Here is a 20,165-nt window from a genome sequence, read left to right on the forward strand (position 1 = left end):
TGTGTCTGCTATGATAACGCGGACTTGGTGGACTGCAGGTCTCAGGGCTTTGACCTGGTTCCCAGGGGCCTCCCTCACGGCACCTGGCTCCTGGAGCTGGGAGGAAACAACCTGACAGAGATCAGGTCCAGAGCCTTCAGAGGCCTCTGGTCCCTCAGAGTGCTGGGGCTGAGAGAGAGCCAGATACAGGACGTACAGACTCAGGTGAGAGGGGAAAACATGGTCCAGACCCATTGACATACATCAGATCTGGAATTTAAAGGTGTCCTATCATGCAAAATGCACTTTCTGATGTCTTCTCTACATCACCATGTGTCCCCGGTGTGTCCTCGGTGTGTCCCCGTTGTGTCCCCGGTGTGTCAGGAGACTCTCAAAGTGTCAGAAAATAAACCCCTCTCTCGTTTCCTTCGTACCCACATTTCTAAAAACGGGGGAACAACGGAGCTGATCCAGATTTGCTGCGTCATGACGACATCACTAAAATGTGGGCGGGCTTTACGCCCACGGGCCAATCAGAAACGTTGCTGTCAGAAACAATGAGACGTGTTCTGGAAGTAATATGGTCTGTGTTTACATTAGCATGCTAACACTCAGAGCTAACCTGTACTGGAGAGAGTGTGTGTGAAGAAGCAGGAAAACAAAAGGAAGTCACCTTGTGGTAAACCTGAGAGAGAGAGAGAGTTTGAGCTCCATCCTGTTTCAGAGAGAATCCTTGATGTGGTTTGGAACATGATGTGGAGTTTCATCACGGCAGCATTTAGCTGAGTTTCTGCTGATGAGATCTACTCTCTCTCTGAAGCTACTGACCCAGAGTCAGCTCTTTAGGAACAGCTGGGAGAGAGGGGGGGGGGGGGGCTACAAGGATCTGTTTGGGGTTTGGAGCAGGACACTTCCGAGACATGTCCTTAGTAACAGCTGGAAGAGAGGGGGGGGGGGGGGGGGGGGCTACAAGGATCTGTTTGGGGTTTGGTGCAGGACACTTCAGAGACATGTCCTTAGTAACAGCTGGAAGAGAGGGAGGGGGGCTACAAGGATCTGTTTGGGGTTTGGAGCAGGACACTTCAGAGACATGTCCTTAGTAACAGCTGGAAGAGAGGGAGGGGGGCTACAAGGATCTGTTTGGGGTTTGGAGCAGGACACTTCAGAGACATGTCCTTAGTAAAAGCTGGAAGAGAGAGGGGGGGGCTACAAGGATCTGTTTGGGGTTTGGTGCAGGACACTTCAGGGACATGTCCTTAGTAACAGCTGGAAGAGAGAGGGGGGGGGGCTACAAGGATCTGTTAGGGGTTTGGAGCAGGACACTTCAGAGACATGTCCTTAGTAACAGCTGGAATAGAGAGAGGGGGGGGGCTACAAGGATCTGTTTGGGGTTGGAGCAGGACACTTCAGAGACATGTCCTTAGTAACAGCTGGAAGAGAGAGGGGGGGGCTACAAGGATCTGTTTGGGGTTTGGAGCAGGACACTTCAGAGACATGTCCTTAGTAACAGCTGGAAGAGAGGGGGGGGGGGCTACAAGGATCTGTTTGGGGTTTGGAGCAGGACACTTCAGAGACATGTCCTTAGTAACAGCTGGAAGAGAGGGGGGGGGGCTACAAGGATCTGTTTGGGGTTTGGAGCAGGACACTTCAGAGACATGTCCTTAGTAACAGCTGAAGAGAGAGGGGGGGGGGCTACAAGGATCTGTTTGGGTTTGGAGCAGGACACTTCAGAGACATGTCCTTAGTAACAGCTGGAGAGAGGGGGGGGGGCTACAAGGATCTGTTTGGGTTTGGAGCAGGACACTTCAGAGACATGTCCTTAGTAACAGCTGGAAGAGAGGGGGGGGGTCCTGCTCCAAACCCCAAACAGATCCTTGTAGCCCCGCCCCCTCTCTTCCAGCTGTTACTAAGGACATGTCTCTGAAGTGTCCTGCTCCAAACCCCAAACAGATCCTTGTAGCCCCCCCCCCTCTCTCTTCCAGCTGTTACTAAGGACATGTCTCTGAAGTGTCCTGCTCCAAACCCCAAACAGATCCTTGTAGCCCCCCCCCCTCTCTTCCAGCTGTTACTAAGGACATGTCTCTGAAGTGTCCTGCTCCAAACCCCAAAACAGATCCTTGTAGCCCCCCCCCCCTCTCTTCCAGCTGTTACTAAGGACATGTCTCTTGAAGTGTCCTGCTCCAAACCCCAAACAGATCCTTGTAGCCCCCCCCCCCCCCCCTCTCTTCCAGCTGTTACCAAAGAGCTGACTCTGGGTCTGTAGCTTTAAAATAACAAGATAAATTGAAACAAATGTTTGGATCAATAAAGTCCCTTTTATCTTATCTTATGAAAAGGGTTGCAGCCGTCCCCAGTCTCCCCACTTTGAAGCATGTGGTGACCATGATATCTGAAGCTCAGGGGGACAGCAGTAAAAGCATTTACAGTGAAGGAGTGGAAAGTGAAGAGGGACAGATGAAAGAAGAGAGTGAGGTTAGAGGATAGACGAGGACAACACGCAATCATAAAGGATCAAAGATGGAGGGGAGAAGTGAAGTTAAAAAGAAGGTCCATGAGGGAATGTGAAAGGGTTATGTCAGAAAGCAAAGAAAGAGAAGGCTCAATGCTTAAAGACATGCTGTCTTTGTCTCTCCGTCTCTTCAGGCGTTCTTGTCCCTGTCCTACCTGGAGAAGCTGGATCTGAGTTATAATCAGTTAACGTCTCTACCTGTGGACTTCTCCTCCAGCCTGGCTGCCCTCAAGGAGCTGAGACTGGAGCACAACAGCCTGCTGTACATCTCAGGAAACAGGTCTGTCTTTACCGCTGCAGCTGCAGTCAGACATTTTGAGAAATAAGTAAAAAATGAAAGAAATTATGAGATTTTGATAAAAAGTCCGAATTTTGAGAAAAAAATCTAAAATGTGAGAAAAAAATCGGCATTTTGAGAAAAAGTCAGAATTTTCACAACATTATCAGAAGAATATTTGTGTCAACAATAATATATGTTTTGCATACTACCCAGCTATGAATGATGAGTATAAAACATAATCCCGGATCAAAACAACATGTCTGCAGCTGCAAAGAGCAGGAAGAACAGCTGCTGAACAATCTGTCACTGTGAATGCATACACTAAAGGTTTATCAAATCCCTGCTCCATCTAACGCAGGAGTAGTTCTGAATTTAAATACGAGTCTTTAATCAAATTTCCAAAAAACAAAAATAAACGTAATTCATCACTCTAAACAGGCTTAGTTACATGTTTATTTTATTTATTTATTTATTTAATTTATTTATTTATTTTATTTATTTATTTTATTTATTTAATTTATTTAATTTATTTAATTTATTTTATTTTATTTATTTTATTTATTTTATTTATTTTATTTATTTATTTATTTATTTATTTAACAGGGACAGTGCACATTAATGAACATTTCTGTAAATGTGCCAGAGTTGCGCTGCACCCGCACTGCGAGGGGGACCCAAGTTCCCGTCAGCAAAAACACGTGGGTTTGCTATCCTGGCTCCAAAATGGTGGAATGAGCTCCCCATTGAAATCAGGACAGCAGATAGCTTACACATCTTCCGACGCAAACTGAAAACTCATCTCTTTAGACTCCACTTCGAGCGATAGAATTACTAACAAAGCACTTATATACTAATAAAGGACTGGCTTATCTAAAGCCAGTTGAGTAGCACTTGAAATGTTTGGCTCTATGAAACCTGATGTACTTATATGATTCTGTTTTCTTAAAGGTTGTATCTTCCTGGTCGAATGCACTTATTGTAAGTCGCTTTGGATAAAAGCGTCAGCTAAATGCAATGTAATGTAATGTAATGTAATGTAATGTAATGTAATGTAATGTAATGTAAAGTTACTCAAGAGGCTATTTTTCATCTGTAGTCCCTGGACAGATTTTAAAAGTCAACCTAAAACACATTTCATTTTAAGCAAGTAAATACAATACATTTAAAACATGCAACAGACATTACTGGGATACTTAAATAAAACAATTTAAAATACAGAACATTAAAACAAAACAAATAAAACAAAACAAAAGAACATGTTAAAACCCAGGCAGTGGGTTGTAATGAGCTGAAGATGGGGTCAGAGCCAACAGAGCTGATTCCTCACTAACCATATTTTGAGCTTTGATTTAAATAAAGGGAATGTGGTCTGGTCTCTGATTGGAGGTGGGATTGAGTTCCATCGCTGATCAGCTTTAACACAAAATGAAGACTGACTGAAAGAACTTTTTCTGAGTGGAATAATGCAATCTCCTCTCGCTGCACCTCTTGTTACCCTAGTTGCAGTTGTGCGTATGTTAATAAACTGTCTAAGAGGAGGTGAGGTAAGGTCGTTGACCATCTTGTAAAAAAAGCAAGCATTTGCATGTTTGATGAGCTTTCCCAGCTTAGCAAGTCGTATTTTTGGAGTATTGGGCAGTGATGCGAAAAAACAGATTTGTTGTCCAGTATTTTGAGTGTTTGTTTGTACGATGACTCCAGTGGTTTTAATTATGTTGTCCTGGCATGTGACCAGGTAGTTAAACAGTAGGTGATGTGTGAGAGAGCCACAGAGTGTGTGTACATCAGAGATGCCTCAGTTGACATGTAATCTCTGGTAAACATAAAATTCGACAGACTGAATTTGACCCTATTACATATTTTTTTAACCTGAGCCTTGAAATTGAGTGTTGAATCAATCATGACTCCAAGGTATTTGTATTGTGACCCCACCTGTAGCCCCTCCCCTGACACAAAAACTTCTGGCGCAACACAAGAGGACTTTGTTTTGGTGAAGAAGGTGCATACTGTTTTACAAATATTTAGTTGCAAACAGCATTGTTCCAACCAAGTTGTTCCATGAACCATGGTGTGTGTCAGTTCATTAGCCACTTGTGTCATATTGCTTCCATGTACATATATTACAGTGTCATCTGCATACATTTGGATGTTTGTGTCAGGACATACAGATGGTAAATCATTTATGTAGAGCGGAAATAGTAATGGTCCCAGGATTGAACCTTGTGGGACCCCTGTCGAAAGATGAAGGTCAGCAGATTCATGATTTTGAACTCTCACATACTGAGATCGGTTAAACAAATCTGATTCTAACCATCTAAGTGTTTGTGAAGAAAAGTTAAAACTGGAAAGCTTAGATATGAGTATTTTATGATTAACAGTCAAAAGCCTTTTTTAGGTCAAGAAACACAGCTCCTACAACACCACCTTTATCCCTTTTTGATTTGATTTGTTCTGTAAAAAAACAGTTGGCGGTCTCTGTTGAGTATTTTGTCCTAAAGCCAAATTGCATTGGATGCAGAGGAAATGTACAAGTGTTTAAATGGTCAATGATTTGCTCAGACACAAGTTTCTCAGCAACCTTTGACACTGTAGGAAGGATACTAATTGGCCTGTAGTTACAGGAAGACATGGGGTCTCCACTTTTAAATATTGGGATAACTATAGCCGGCTCCCAAACACTTGGAAACATTCCCTGACTGAAGGAGAGGTTAATCATTTTGGTAATAGGATTAGAAAGTGTTGTGCTGAGATCTTTGAGCATAACCATGTCCATGCCAAGTATATCCTTTGTTCTCGATGCTTTAAGTGATTAGTGAGTATATTATCAATATAATGTTATATTAATGTTAATTATTGATGATTGATGAAAGGTTACTTAAACATTTTTTCTTAATGTTCTACCATTTTTGGGGCCCCTGTCAGTCACAGGCCCTTAGAATCGTCCTAACTTTTCACCCCCTTACGGCGCCCCTGCCCGGGGTAGGCCAAACAGCACTCTGTTGGAAATGTGTATTGCGTTTAGCATCCGCCGTGATGTTGGCTTCATTCTCTGGTGTAGTTTGGTATGGACCAGGGCACGGATGAATATCTCCAGATAGCAGCAGACAGATGGTGATTAGCAGTGCATTACTTTGTTGAAGGCGAGCTTGTGGCTTTGAGCGTTTCTTTAGCCGTTTGTATAAAGATGGAAAAATGAGAGACACCGCTTGAGTGTGCTTCCCATATCCAAAGTTTCCAAGAGTTGTATGGGTTTGTTGGCTCAACAGATCAGCCTTGTTCGCATATTGTGCGTTTTGTTGCTGGTTTATGTCAACAGTCTTAAAAAGTTCAAAAGTATTGTGTGTATTAAGAGAGCTGTGACTGCACCCACTGCACCTGCCACCATTGCTCTGCCGTAATTGTGGTTTATTTAAGGATATCTAAACATAATCTCCTGCTTTATGTCCAGCACCTGTTGTCTGGCGATGTTCATACTTTTGTATCTGGAAACCCACCCACAGTACACATTAAAAAGCAGACTTCCAAAATACGGATGGTCCTACACCTGCAATGCGGGAAATGGCGTCCTGCCTCGCTTTGGAAAAATGAACCGATGCGATTAAAAGGAAAGTAAATACATTTAAGAAAATATGGGACACGTGCATTTCCTTGAGAGTGATCAAGTGGAAATTGATGAGTGAAATAGATGAATATCGCTATCAAACACTGATACTGTGTTAATGTGTGTGACTGTATGTACGTTCTATGTTGAAAAAACCCAATAAATATAATGTTAAAAAAAGCAGACTTCCTATATGTCCCCCTTTAATCTCCCCTTCCTCCTCCTCCTCTCAGCTTTGAGTCTCTGGACAACATGGAGAAGCTGGAGCTGAGCTATAACCAGCTGGACTCTCTGGGCCCCGGTGTGTTCAGGGGCCTCTCCAGACTCAGACAGCTGTTCCTGAACAACAACAGACTGACAGTGCTGCAGAAGGGCAGTCTGGACATGCTGCCTGCTCTGGAGGTGATGCATTACTGCGAGAGGACGTCCACATGTCTGTCCATGTCCTTTAACTCCACAGAAAACACACTGCCTTCATTCATCTACGTAACAGTGCAAAGCAGGGATATTGAACCTCAAAACAATGCAGAAAAACGGTACCAACACATCCCTGAAGAGTGCAAACGGTTAAGTTATGTTAGTTAGTTAGTTAGTTAGTTAGTTAGTTAGTTAGTTAGTTAGGTAGGTAGGTAGGTAGGTAGGTAGGTAGGTAGGTAGGTAGGTAGGTAGGTAGGTAGGTAGGTAGGTGGGTATATATATATATATATATATACACTGAACAAAAATATAAATGGAACACTTTTGTTTTTGCTCCCATTTTTCATGAGATGAACTCAAAGATCTAAAACATTTTCTATATACACAAAATAACCATTTCTCTCAAATATTGTTCACAAATCTGAAAAGATCTGTGATAGTGAGCACTTCTCCTTTGCCGAGATAATCCATCCCACCTCACAGGTGTGGCATATCAAGATGCTGATTAGACAGCATGATTATTGCACAGGTGTGCCTTAGGCTGGCCACAATAAAAGGCCACTCTGAAACGTGCAGTTTTGCTTTATTGGGGGGGTCTGGGGGGGTCTGGGGGGGTCCGAAAACCCTAGGGTTAAACCCTAACCCTAACCCTAACATGTCACCCATTGAGCATGTTTGGGATGCTCTGGATCGGCGTATACGACAGCTTGTTCCAGTTCCTGCCAATATCCAGCAACTTGGCACAGCCATTGAAGAGGACCAACATTCCACAATCAACAACCTGATCAACTCTATGCCAAGGAGATGGGTTGCACTGCGTAAGGCAAATGGTGGTCACACCAGATACTGACTGGTTTTCGGACCCCCCCAGACCCCCCCAGACCCTGAGGCTGTGCCAAGTTGCTGGATATTGGCAGGAACTGGAACACGCTGTCGTATACGCCGATCCAGAGCATCCCAAACATGCTCAATGGGTGACATGTTAGGGTTAGGGTTTAACCCTAGGGTTTTCGGACCCCCCCAGACCCCCCCAATAAAGCAAAACTGCACGTTTCAGAGTGGCATTTTATTGTGGCCAGCCTAAGGCACACCTGTGCAATAATCATGCTGTCCAATCAGCATCTTGATATGCCACACCTGTGAGGTGGGATGGATTATCTCGGCAAAGGAGAAGTGCTCACTATCACAGATCTTTTCAGATTTGTGAACAATATTTGAGAGAAATGGTTATTTTGTGTATTTAGAAAATGTTTTAGATCTTTGAGTTCATCTCATGAAAAATGGGATCAAAAACAAAAGTGTTGTGTTTATATTTTTGTTCAGTGTATATCTATATATATACCATATATATAGATATAGATAGATGGATAGATAGATAGATATAGATAGATAGATAGGTAGATAGATAGGTAGATAGATAGATATAGATAGATAGATATAGATATATAGATAGATAGATAGATAGATAGATAGATAGATAGATAGGTAGATAGATAGATAGGTAGATAGATAGATATAGATAGATAGATAGATATAGATATATAGATAGATAGATAGATAGATAGATAGATAGATAGGTAGATAGATAGATAGGTAGATAGATAGATATAGATAGATAGATAGATATAGATATATAGATAGATAGATAGGTAGATAGATAGATAGATAGGTAGATAGATAGATATAGATAGATAGATAGATATAGATATATAGATAGATAGATAGATAGATAGATAGATAGATAGATAGGTAGATAGATAGATAGGTAGATAGATAGATATAGATAGATAGATAGATATAGATATATAGATAGATAGATAGATAGATAGATAGATAGATAGATAGATAGATAGATAGGTAGATACAATGTTACAAATATTATCTCAAATATAAACAATATAAACAAAACAATATAACATATTCTGGATAATTATAATTATAAGTCAAAAATACAACAGGATCCAAAATACTACAGGTATTTTAAAAGAAAGGATATTGTTCTATTTACCATAGAGATAAGCCCCGCCTCCTTGCCAGCACATATAGTTTGAGTAAACACGAATGATGCTGAGATAAAACTCACGATACTAACATGGGGCGACTCTTCATTGGCGTGACTCTAACTCTCTGTGATAGAGCTTACAGTGAGGGCTGGCCAGGTACTGATCCAAATCTAATGGATTGAATTGTTGTCTTTGTGTCCAGGTTTTGCAGCTGAGCAACAACAACATCTCTCAGATCGAGAACGATGCTCTGGCTCCTCTCTACAGCCTGGCGGTTCTGGATCTGGAGGGAAACAACCTTCATCACCTCAAGTTCAAAACCCTCATCATCCTCCACACCACGGCCACTCACATCCAGCTCTCAGGTTCAAATATATATATCTATATGACTACCTCTTTACAAGATTCAAAGATTCAAAGGCTTTAATGTCATATGCACATGAGCTTCAGTGTAGAAATGGCCCCCAGTTAATGGAGAAACCCCCCAGTTAACCCCCCAGTTAGTGGGAGGAACCCCCCAGTTAGTGGGAGAAACCCCCCAGTTAACCCCCCAGTTAGTGGGAGGAACCCCCCAGTTAGTGGGAGAAACCCCCCAGTTAATGGAGAAAACACCCAGTTTACCCCCCAGTTAGTGGAATAACCCCCCAGTTAATGGAGAAACCCCCCAGTTGGTGGGAGAAACCCCCCAGTTAGTGGGAGAAACCCCCCAGTTAATGGAGAAACCCCCCAGTTAGTGGGAGAAACCCCCCAGTTAATGGAAGAAACCCCCCAGTTGGTGGGAGAAACCCCCAGTTAATGGAGAAACCCCCCAGTTAGTGGGAGAAACCCCCAGTTAATGGAATAACCCCCCAGTTAGTGGGAGAAACCCTAATCTCCACATATTAACACCACTTTATAATTTCTGAAGTAAAAAGCTAATGTTGGACTATAAAGGAACTACAGCACGGTCACATGACTTCACTTCACCACCGCTAAGCTAAAGGTGGCTAATGTTGGGCTATAAAGGAACTACAGCACGGTCACATGACTTCACGTCACCACCGCTAAGCTAAAGGAGGCTAATGTTGGGCTATAAAGGAACTACAGCACGGTCACATGACTTCACGTCACCACCGCTAAGCTAAAGGAGGCTAATGTTGGGCTATAAAGGAACTACAGCACGGTCACATGACTTCACGTCACCACCGCTAAGCTAAAGGAGGCTAATGTTGGGCTATAAAGGAACTACAGCACGGTCACATGACTTCACGTCACCACCGCTAAGCTAAAGGAGGCTAATGTTGGGCTATAAAGGAACTACAGCACGGTCACATGACTTCACGTCACCACCGCTAAGCTAAAGGAGGCTAATGTTGGGCTATAAAGGAACTACAGCACGGTCACATGACTTCACGTCACCACCGCTAAGCTAAAGGAGGCTAATGTTGGGCTATAAAGGAACTAGAGCACGGTCACATGACTTCACGTCACCACCGCTAAGCTAAAGGAGGCTAATGTTGGGCTATAAAGGAACTACAGCACGGTCACATGACTTCACGTCACCACCGCTAAGCTAAAGGAGGCTAATGCTGGGCTATAAAGGAACTACAGCACGGTCACATGACTTCACGTCACCACCGCTAAGCTAAAGGAGGCTAATGTTGGGCTATAAAGGAACTACAGCACGGTCACATGACTTCACGTCACCACCGCTAAGCTAAAGGAGGCTAATGTTGGGCTATAAAGGAACTACAGCACGGTCACATGACTTCACGTCACCACCGCTAAGCTAAAGGAGGCTAATGTTGGGCTATAAAGGAACTACAGCACGGTCACATGACTCACAGACACGCACAAAAAAAAACGGCACCGCGGACAGCGCCTGCCTACTCGCTCTCTCTCTCTCTCTCTCTCTCTCTCTCTCTCTCTCTCTCTCTCTCTCTCTCTCTCTCTCTCTCTCTCTCTCAACCACATGTTAACAAAATAGAACACGGGACAGTTGGCAACCCTAGACTTCACATCACCACCGCTAAGCTAAAGGAGGCTAATGTTGGGCTATAAAGGAACTACAGCACGGTCACATGACTTCACCTCACCACCGCTAAGCTAAAGGAGGCTAATGTTGGGCTATAAAGGAGCTACAGCACGGTCACATGACTTCACTTCACCACCGCTAAGCTAAAGGAGGCTAATGTTGGGCTATAAAGGAACTACAGCACGGTCACATGACTTCACTTCACCACCGCTAAGCTAAAGGAGGCTAATGTTGGGCTATAAAGGAACTACAGCACGGTCACATGACTTCATGTCACCACCGCTAAGCTAAAGGAGGCTAATGTTGGGCTATAAAGGAACTACAGCACGGTCACATGACTTCACGTCACCACCGCTAAGCTAAAGGAGGCTAATGTTGGGCTATAAAGGAACTACAGCACGGTCACATGACTTCACGTCACCACCGCTAAGCTAAAGGAGGCTAATGTTGGGCTATAAAGGAACTACAGCACGGTCACATGACTTCACGTCACCACCGCTAAGCTAAAGGAGGCTAATGTTGGGCTATAAAGGAACTACAGCACGGTCACATGACTTCACGTCACCACCGCTAAGCTAAAGGAGGCTAATGTTGGGCTATAAAGGAACTAGAGCACGGTCACATGACTTCACGTCACCACCGCTAAGCTAAAGGAGGCTAATGTTGGGCTATAAAGGAACTACAGCACGGTCACATGACTTCACGTCACCACCGCTAAGCTAAAGGAGGCTAATGTTGGGCTATAAAGGAACTACAGCACGGTCACTTGACTTCACGTCACCACCGCTAAGCTAAAGGAGGCTAATGTTGGGCTATAAAGGAACTACAGCACGGTCACTTGACTTCACGTCACCACCGCTAAGCTAAAGGAGGCTAATGTTGGGCTATAAAGGAACTACAGCACGGTCACATGACTTCACGTCACCACCGCTAAGCTAAAGGAGGCTAATGTTGGGCTATAAAGGAACTACAGCACGGTCACATGACTTCACGTCACCACCGCTAAGCTAAAGGAGGCTAATGTTGGGCTATAAAGGAACTACAGCACGGTCACATGACTTCACGTCACCACCGCTAAGCTAAAGGAGGCTAATGTTGGGCTATAAAGGAACTACAGCACGGTCACATGACTCACAGACACGCACAAAAAAAAACGGCACCGCGGACAGCGCCTGCCTACTCGCTCTCTCTCTCTCTCTCTCTCTCTCTCTCTCTCTCTCTCTCTCTCTCTCTCTCTCTCTCTCTCTCTCTCTCAACCACATGTTAACAAAATAGAACACGGGACAGTTGGCAACCCTAGACTTCACATCACCACCGCTAAGCTAAAGGAGGCTAATGTTGGGCTATAAAGGAACTACAGCACGGTCACATGACTTCACCTCACCACCGCTAAGCTAAAGGAGGCTAATGTTGGGCTATAAAGGAGCTACAGCACGGTCACATGACTTCACTTCACCACCGCTAAGCTAAAGGAGGCTAATGTTGGGCTATAAAGGAACTACAGCACGGTCACATGACTTCACTTCACCACCGCTAAGCTAAAGGAGGCTAATGTTGGGCTATAAAGGAACTACAGCACGGTCACATGACTTCATGTCACCACCGCTAAGCTAAAGGAGGCTAATGTTGGGCTATAAAGGAACTACAGCACGGTCACATGACTTCACGTCACCACCGCTAAGCTAAAGGAGGCTAATGTTGGGCTATAAAGGAACTACAGCACGGTCACATGACTTCACGTCACCACCGCTAAGCTAAAGGCGGCTAATGTTGGGCTATAAAGGAACTACAGCACGGTCACATGACTTCACGTCACCACCGCTAAGCTAAAGGAGGCTAATGTTGGGCTATAAAGGAACTACAGCACGGTCACATGACTTCACTTCACCACCGCTAAGCTAAAGGAGGCTAATGTTGGGCTATAAAGGAACTACAGCACGGTCACATGACTTCACTTCACCACCGCTAAGCTAAAGGAGGCTAATGTTGGGCTATAAAGGAACTACAGCACGGTCACATGACTTCACGTCACCACCGCTAAGCTAAAGGAGGCTAATGTTGGGCTATAAAGGAACTACAGCACGGTCACATGACTTCACGTCACCACTGCTAAGCTAAAGGAGGCTAATGTTGGGCTATAAAGGAACTACAGCACGGTCACATGACTTCACGTCACCACCGCTAAGCTAAAGGAGGCTAATGTTGGGCTATAAAGGAACTACAGCACGGTCACATGACTTCATGTCACCACCGCTAAGCTAAAGGAGGCTAATGTTGGGCTATAAAGGAACTACAGCACGGTCACATGACTTCACGTCACCACCGCTAAGCTAAAGGCGGCTAATGTTGGGCTATAAAGGAACTACAGCACGGTCACATGACTTCACGTCACCACCGCTAAGCTAAAGGAGGCTAATGTTGGGTTCTAAAAGAACTAGAGCACGGTCACATGACTTCACGTGTAGATCTGTTCGTTGTTCTCGAGTCCAGGAGGAAGTTAAAAATAGACAATGTAGTCCCGGAAAAGATGGATACTTTAATGAAGTAACATGGTTTTTAAACAGACAGAGGAAGTTAAACACCGCGCCGTGTCGGGAGGAGGAAAAAGAGAGACCGAGGCCATTTCTCAATCGCGAGGATGCTTGCTTGGTAGCACATGTCTTCCGAGTCACTTGCTTCAGAAGCGAGACAAGAATCCTTCCTGGCATTCGGAAAACGAAGAGTGGAACAGGAGAGCAAGTGTGCGTCATATGAGAGGCCCCGCCTTACATTTTCCGCCACAGATTTGGGGAAATTGGTCCGTGCGCAAAGCATTGTGGGGATTTGAAGGACGCAAAGTCTACCCATGTGCAGCCTCGAAATTACCCCCAAACCAAGGAGGCGGCCTCGGTGGAATTCCAAGTATGCTGGAGATTGGAACAGTCCTTCGGCATCACTTGATGACGTAGCATCCTTGAAATATTGGCTTGGAAGCCAGTTTCCTCGACATTGGGAAACGGCCTGATTCTCCGTGCAGCGCCTGTATATGGGATTCCTGGCTCCTCCTCTCGTTGGCTGCTTCGACGATGGTTCTTCTGTTTCTGTTTCTGATATCGCGTAAATAAGAGGATTTACACGTTGTGTGTTTTTATTGTACAACTCCGCACGCCTTTTCTCCTCGTATTCTCATTCATGACTTTTTATTTAATGCATTTTAACGGCTGTAATCATTGATAACGTGAAGCCGGAAGTCACGTCATGTAACCGACGGGGTTGTCATTCAATAAAGCTTTTCAAAATAAAACTGTACATTCATTTAATATTCAGCAATAACATTAGCCACATGCTAATGCTAACCGGAAATAAAGTATTTTCAGAATAAAACACTTTTAAGTTTACAGTATATTAAATCTAAATTACGCCATATAAGCATTGATTTTAATTTCTTACACACGTCACCACCGCTAAGCTAAAGGTGGCTAACGTTGAGCGTGACAACGTTTAGTCGTCTCCTTTAGACACTTAATAGCAGCCACCGTTTTTAAATCCACCAATCGGGTTTTGGTACTTTAATAAATGTACGTAGTTACATCCTATCACTGATATTTACTCTCCTGTTTCTCCCCCAGGGAACCCATGGATCTGCGACTGCGACCTGCATCGTGTCTTCAGTAAGATCCTTTACGTCCGACACCTCCACATAGAAGACTATGACAACGTGACGTGCCACGACCCTCCTCAGCTGGCCGGGTCACAGCTGGCTTGGGTGGACAGCCAGCTGTGCGTCGCTGAGACCGCCACGGTGCTCGTCATCACCATCACCGTACTGGTGACCGTGCTGGCTGCTCTGGTGATGGCCGAGAGGAGCAGGAAGAAGAACCGGGGGAAGAACTGGGAGACCGAGTCACAGAACCAGAGCTCCAGCCCGGCGTCATGAGAGGAAACACACAACGAGGAACTGATGATAAGCAGAACGTTAGAGACTGATGATGTGTCTCAATTTAGTAACTTCCCTTAGTTCACTGCCATATAGACCCTGTAGTGTTGTCCCAAGTTGAAGTGACGATAGCCACTGTATGCTAACTACCTAGAAGCGTCGTAGTACCAAATTATAAAGACTACACAAGTAACAACTTCTTTTACTAACCAGAATAGTGGTATAGTTATTGAATAATGAAGAACATGTATTTGTATATTGCTGTATTCACAGGAGGACACGCAACATCTACTGTTTCCGCTACTTCTTTGAGTGTGAGAAGTGTCCTGCGTCCACACTCTACTTTGTGACTGTTATGAGAGCACCATCTGGGTTCTTATATGCTGTGTCTCTATTTGGATACTTCCTTCGGTACTTTGCATGTTGTGCATCATGAACTCTGTGCAGTGTTTGAATTTTAACCAGGTAATATTGTCTGAAATCACACACGGCTGCTGTGCCCGTAAAGGAATTGAGGATCAGCGATGTTAGTTAGACTGCCAATAAAATGAACGGTGGCTTCTTTCAGGCAACCATATTACATTTATGAAACACTGAGAAAAGCGTATTATATTGCTGTGTTCACTGGACTAGAGGAACTGCAATCGCTGCCTCTACTGTTACGCAGCCAAGGAGGCGGTCGTTTATTGTGAGAAGTGTCCAGTGTTCAACACGATGGACTCTACAAATGAACAATTACAAGCATGTACAAATTAGAAATAGAGTGTACTGTATGTATGGAAGCTCCGAAGGACAATACACAACCCAGCCTCACATCTAAACGTGTAATAACTACGTTGGTCCACAACTTGAGACCAACGTTGTTATTACACGTTTAGATGTGAGACTGCGTTGCAATACACTACTTGTGGTTTGAGTTTTTGCTAAAATTCCTTATCTTTAAAGCCCCAATGTGTAGAATTATCTCATATACAATCCACACTGTTTTTATACGAGCACTTGAAGCCAAAAATACTTGTTCGACATTTCCTTTCTGTGTGGTTTGATTGGAAAGAGAACATTACAGCACTACAGTATTGCCCCTGCCAATCGTTTGATGCCGAACAACCGTGTATTTCAGTCTTCTTTAGCGTCCATTTTCACCGGTACTGCCTGTGCCAGATGTCCAATGATAGAAAGCTTTTCTGCCCACAGTCAGGACCATATGTCTCTGATTGTGAGGCTTACTGCAGGATGATGGAGGGAAACGGTCCTATTGAGGCCACAGGCCAGATGTCAAGATGATTACTGCTAGACTGGGTACACTTATTAGATCTGTGTGTACGGGCTTATTAAAGACGCAGACAGACTGCCATTCTTTATTTAAATGGTAGGATCAAGATTCTTTTTGAAATCCCATGAGAGAAACCAAAACAAATCAAAGAACTATTGAGACGTTAAAAAGAAACCTTCGCCTCCATTGGTGTACTTCAGGAACATAGTGGAGATGAGGTTATTGGCTAATGGTTTGAAATGTTGTTGACTGTCGTTTCCGTGAACGCCCGAATGGTGCAGGACTTTAAATGTTGAAGCGTCAAGGAATAGACAGACATCACCTTTGGTAAAGGATGGTCCAGTGTTTCCTAAAGGAGATGACAGAGGAAGCACTGAAGCTCCTTTCCTATCATCTAGAGAATCAGCTCTTATCATGGCTGCAGCTCAGAGCCTTTCAGGTCATTTCACTCTGATAGAAACCTTCCTGAGAGACAAAGAATATTCAAAAAGCAACCTATGAGGCTAAGCTCTGCTTTGCATGGACTTTCTTAGGATGTCACGGTCGCTCTGCGTGCCAGCTGGGTTTTGCACAATAGTTGTGTTTCACCTATCTGAGCTGTGATTGGTGCAGCCAGTCCGTGAATCTAGTATTTTAAATATCATCACCTGAAAACCCAGAGACTCAGCGCTGGCTTCCAATCCGTCATCATCCAAGGTGAGTGCTGGATTTTGTATTCCTTGTTATTCCCTGTACTTTGAACTGATGTCTTGCTTCCAGACTGCAGTGGGTTTAAGGGCAGCACTACAGTTCAGTTAGCAGTAAAGTCAGGTGTTTAAGTGTTGGATAAAGAGCAGAGGTGGTAGAGAGCCGTACTCAAAGGTTGAAACGCTCATTTAGCAATTTGAGATTTAGTTTAGTCAAAAATATATTTGACCAATTTCATTAGGATAAGCCAACATCAACAAGGTGACATCCATAACATTTGCATGATTGATGAAAGCACTTCACTTAGTGCATTATAGAATGTTCTCTAATGAATACACACTACAAAGTAAACATCCATATAAATGCTGATGTGACTGCAGGTCTGTGGAAACCATGATGAGAAAACCCTCCGTCCTGCTGCTGCTGCTGTTTGCTGCCGTGTGCGGGTCTACTCTGAGACCTAGCTTTCATTATTACAATGGAAAGAAGACATGGAGGGAAGCACAGACCTTTTGTAGAGAACAACACACTGATCTGGCCACCATCAGAGCCGGAGAAGAGTTGGGGGTCACTATCAGTTCTGACGCATGGATCGGTTTGTACAAAGAGATTTCAGACTCCGAGTGGAAATGGTCGGAAAGAGATGAGATCGCCAATTTCACCAACTGGGCAGTCGGTAAGTCTTGCTAGCACGAAACTTTAGGATATAGGATGTTGGGCTTTTAAAGAGTCCTCTCCTGCTGATGTTCAGGTGTATATCAGTATGTAGTGTCTCTACTTTAAAGAGTCCTCTCCTGCTGATGTTCAGGTGTATATCAGTATGTAGTGTCTCTACTTTAAAGAGTCCTCTCCTGCTGATGTTCAGGTGTATATCAGTATGTAGTGTCTCTACTTTAAAGAGTCCTCTCCTGCTGATGTTCAGGTGTATATCAGTATGTAGTGTCTCTACTTTAAAGAGTCCTCTCCTGCTGATGTTCTGGTGTATATCAGTATGTAGTGTCTCTACTTTAAAGAGTCCTCTCCTGCTGATGTTCAGCTGTATATCAGTATGTAGTGTCTCTACTTTAAAGAGTCCTCTTCTGCTGATGTTCAGGTGTATATCAGTATGTAGTGTCTCTACTTTAAAGAGTCCTCTCCTGCTGATGTTCAAGTGTATACCAGTATGTAGTGTCTCTACTTTAAAGAGTCCTCTCCTCTGATGTTCAGGTGTATATCAGTATGTAGTGCCTCTACTTTAAAGAGTCCTCTCCTGCTGATGTTCAGGTGTATATCAGTATGTAGTGTCTTTACTTTAAAGAGTCCTCTCCTGCTGATGTTCAGGTGTATATCAGTATGTAGTGTCTCTACTTTAAAGAGTCCTCTTCTGCTGATGTTCAGGTGTATATCAGTATGTAGTGTCTCTACTTTAAAGAGTCCTCTCCTGCTGATGTTCAAGTGTATACCAGTATGTAGTGTCTCTACTTTAAAGAGTCCTCTCCTCTGATGTTCAGGTGTATATCAGTATGTAGTGTCTCTACTTTAAAGAGTCCTCTCCTGCTGATGTTCAGGTGTATATCAGTATGTAGTGTCTCTACTTTAAAGAGTCCTCTCCTGCTGATGTTCAGGTGTATATCAGTATGTAGTGTCTCTACTTTAAAGAGTCCTCTTCTGCTGATGTTCAGGTGTATATCAGTATGTAGTGTCTCTACTTTAAAGAGTCCTCTCCTGCTGATGTTCAGGTCTATATCAGTATGTAGTGTCTCTACTTTAAAGAGTCCTCTCCTGCTGATGTTCAGGTGTATATCAGTATGTAGTGTCTCTACTTTAAAGAGTCCTCTCCTGCTGATGTTCAGGTGTATATCAGTATGTAGTGTCTCTACTTTAAAGAGTCCTCTTCTGCTGATGTTCAGGTGTATATCAGTATGTAGTGTCTCTACTTTAAAGAGTCCTCTCCTGCTGATGTTCAGGTGTATATCAGTATGTAGTGTCTCTACTTTAAAGAGTCCTCTCCTGCTGATGTTCAGGTGTATATCAGTATGTAGTGTCTCTACTTTAAAGAGTCCTCTTCTGCTGATGTTCAGGTGTATATCAGTATGTAGTGTCTCTACTTTAAAGAGTCCTCTCCTGCTGATGTTCAGGTCTATATCAGTATGTAGTGTCTCTACTTTAAAGAGTCCTCTCCTGCTGATGTTCAGGTGTATATCAGTATGTAGTGTCTCTACTTTAAAGAGTCCTCTCCTGCTGATGTTCAGGTGTATATCAGTATGTAGTGTCTCTACTTTAAAGAGTCCTTTCCTGCTGATGTTCAGGTGTATATCAGTATGTAGTGTCTCTACTTTAAAGAGTCCTCTCCTGCTGATGTTCAGGTGTATATCAGTATGTAGTGTCTCTACTTTAAAGAGTCCTCTTCTGCTGATGTTCAGGTGTATATCAGTATGTAGTGTCTCTACTTTAAAGAGTCCTCTCCTGCTGATGTTCAGGTGTATATCAGTATGTAGTGTCTCTACTTTAAAGAGTCCTCTCTTGCTGATTTTCAGGTGTATATCAGTATGTAGTGTCTCTACTTTAAAGAGTCCTCTCCTGCTGATGTTCAGGTGTATATCAGTCTGTATTGTCTCTACTTTAAAGAGTCCTCTCCTCTGATGTTCAGGTGTATATCAGTATGTAGTGTCTCTACTTTAAAGAGTCCTCTCCTGCTGATCTTCACCAACCTTCCCCTCATCTTCTATCAATAGTGTCTCTGAGTTAAAGCAAAAACAGAAAAATAAAGACATGTTTCTGGTTTGTTATGTGAATCATGTCACTTTTTCTACTTCTTGCAGGTGAACCAGATGGGATATTTCAGAACTGTGGTTCAATTTACGATGATGCTCACGAATGGGCTGACTATTATTGTCGCGTAAAGTTACATTTCTTGTGTTACAATGAGACTCTGGTTCTGGTGAAGGAGAGGAAGACGTGGGATCAGGCTTTGAGGCACTGCAGGCTTCTGGAGGCTGAACACCCAGATGAGCCAGTGGACCTCACCTGGAACTACCGCTACGACCTGGCCTCCGTGCGCACTCAGGACGACCGCGCCTACGCACGCCTGAGGGCTGGAGAGGCTTCCACTGACCAGGTGACGGAGCTTTCTACACAGAGTTTGTGTTTTAGAGAAACTCCTCCTGTGTGTTGACATTTTGCACACTGAGATTTGTTCTAAGGCTGTCAGCGTTAACACTCGATCTTCATCTGGAAACATTAAGGAGTTTAGAGAAATACACACAAATTAATCCAATCATCCAGCCTCCTATAAAACTAGCATGGAATCACAGTGTGAGTACTAACATACGAGTATATGTGTAGTACACATTATACAGAGGGCGATCACAGTGTGAGTACTACCATACGAGTATATGTGTAGTACACATTATACAGAGGGTGATCACAGTGTGAGTACTACCATACGAGTATATGTGTAGTACACATTATACAGAGGGCGATCACAGTGTGAGTACTACCATACGA

The 20,165-nt window shown here is 43.7% G+C and overlaps 2 protein-coding genes across 2 annotated transcripts; both read left to right on the forward strand.

Moving 5' to 3' along the window:
- Positions 1-2,361: 2,361 nt before the first annotated feature.
- On the forward strand, positions 2,362-15,255 carry LOC307014330 (uncharacterized protein; the record flags this gene model as incomplete). The annotated part of the gene is made up of 5 exons (XM_079642204.1): positions 2,362-2,451; positions 2,623-2,768; positions 6,603-6,771; positions 8,992-9,154; positions 14,412-15,255. The coding sequence occupies 5 exons, from the start codon at positions 2,362-2,364 to the stop codon at positions 14,717-14,719; spliced, it is 876 nt and encodes a 291-aa protein (XP_079498330.1). The 3' UTR covers positions 14,720-15,255.
- Positions 15,256-16,588: 1,333 nt separating this feature from the next.
- Positions 16,589-19,922, forward strand: LOC307017187 (C-type lectin domain family 4 member F-like). Its single transcript, XM_079646736.1, has 3 exons — positions 16,589-16,688; positions 17,060-17,355; positions 19,481-19,922. The coding sequence occupies exons 2-3, from the start codon at positions 17,073-17,075 to the stop codon at positions 19,831-19,833; spliced, it is 636 nt and encodes a 211-aa protein (XP_079502862.1). The 5' UTR covers positions 16,589-16,688; positions 17,060-17,072; the 3' UTR covers positions 19,834-19,922.
- The last annotated feature ends 243 nt before the right edge of the window (positions 19,923-20,165 follow it).

This window comes from Notothenia rossii (assembly GCF_949606895.1).
Source record: "Notothenia rossii genome assembly, chromosome: 8".
NCBI classification, from domain to species: domain Eukaryota; kingdom Metazoa; phylum Chordata; class Actinopteri; order Perciformes; family Nototheniidae; genus Notothenia; species Notothenia rossii.

Excerpts from the sequence above, each read along its gene's own strand:
- LOC307017187 (XM_079646736.1), top strand. The coding sequence starts at position 17,073 with ATGATGAGAAAACCCTCCGTCCTGCTGCTGCTGCTGTTTGCTGCCGTG. Across the intron at positions 17,356-19,480 it reads TTTCACCAACTGGGCAGTCG|GTGAACCAGATGGGATATTT; the intron begins GTAAGTCTTGCT and ends TACTTCTTGCAG.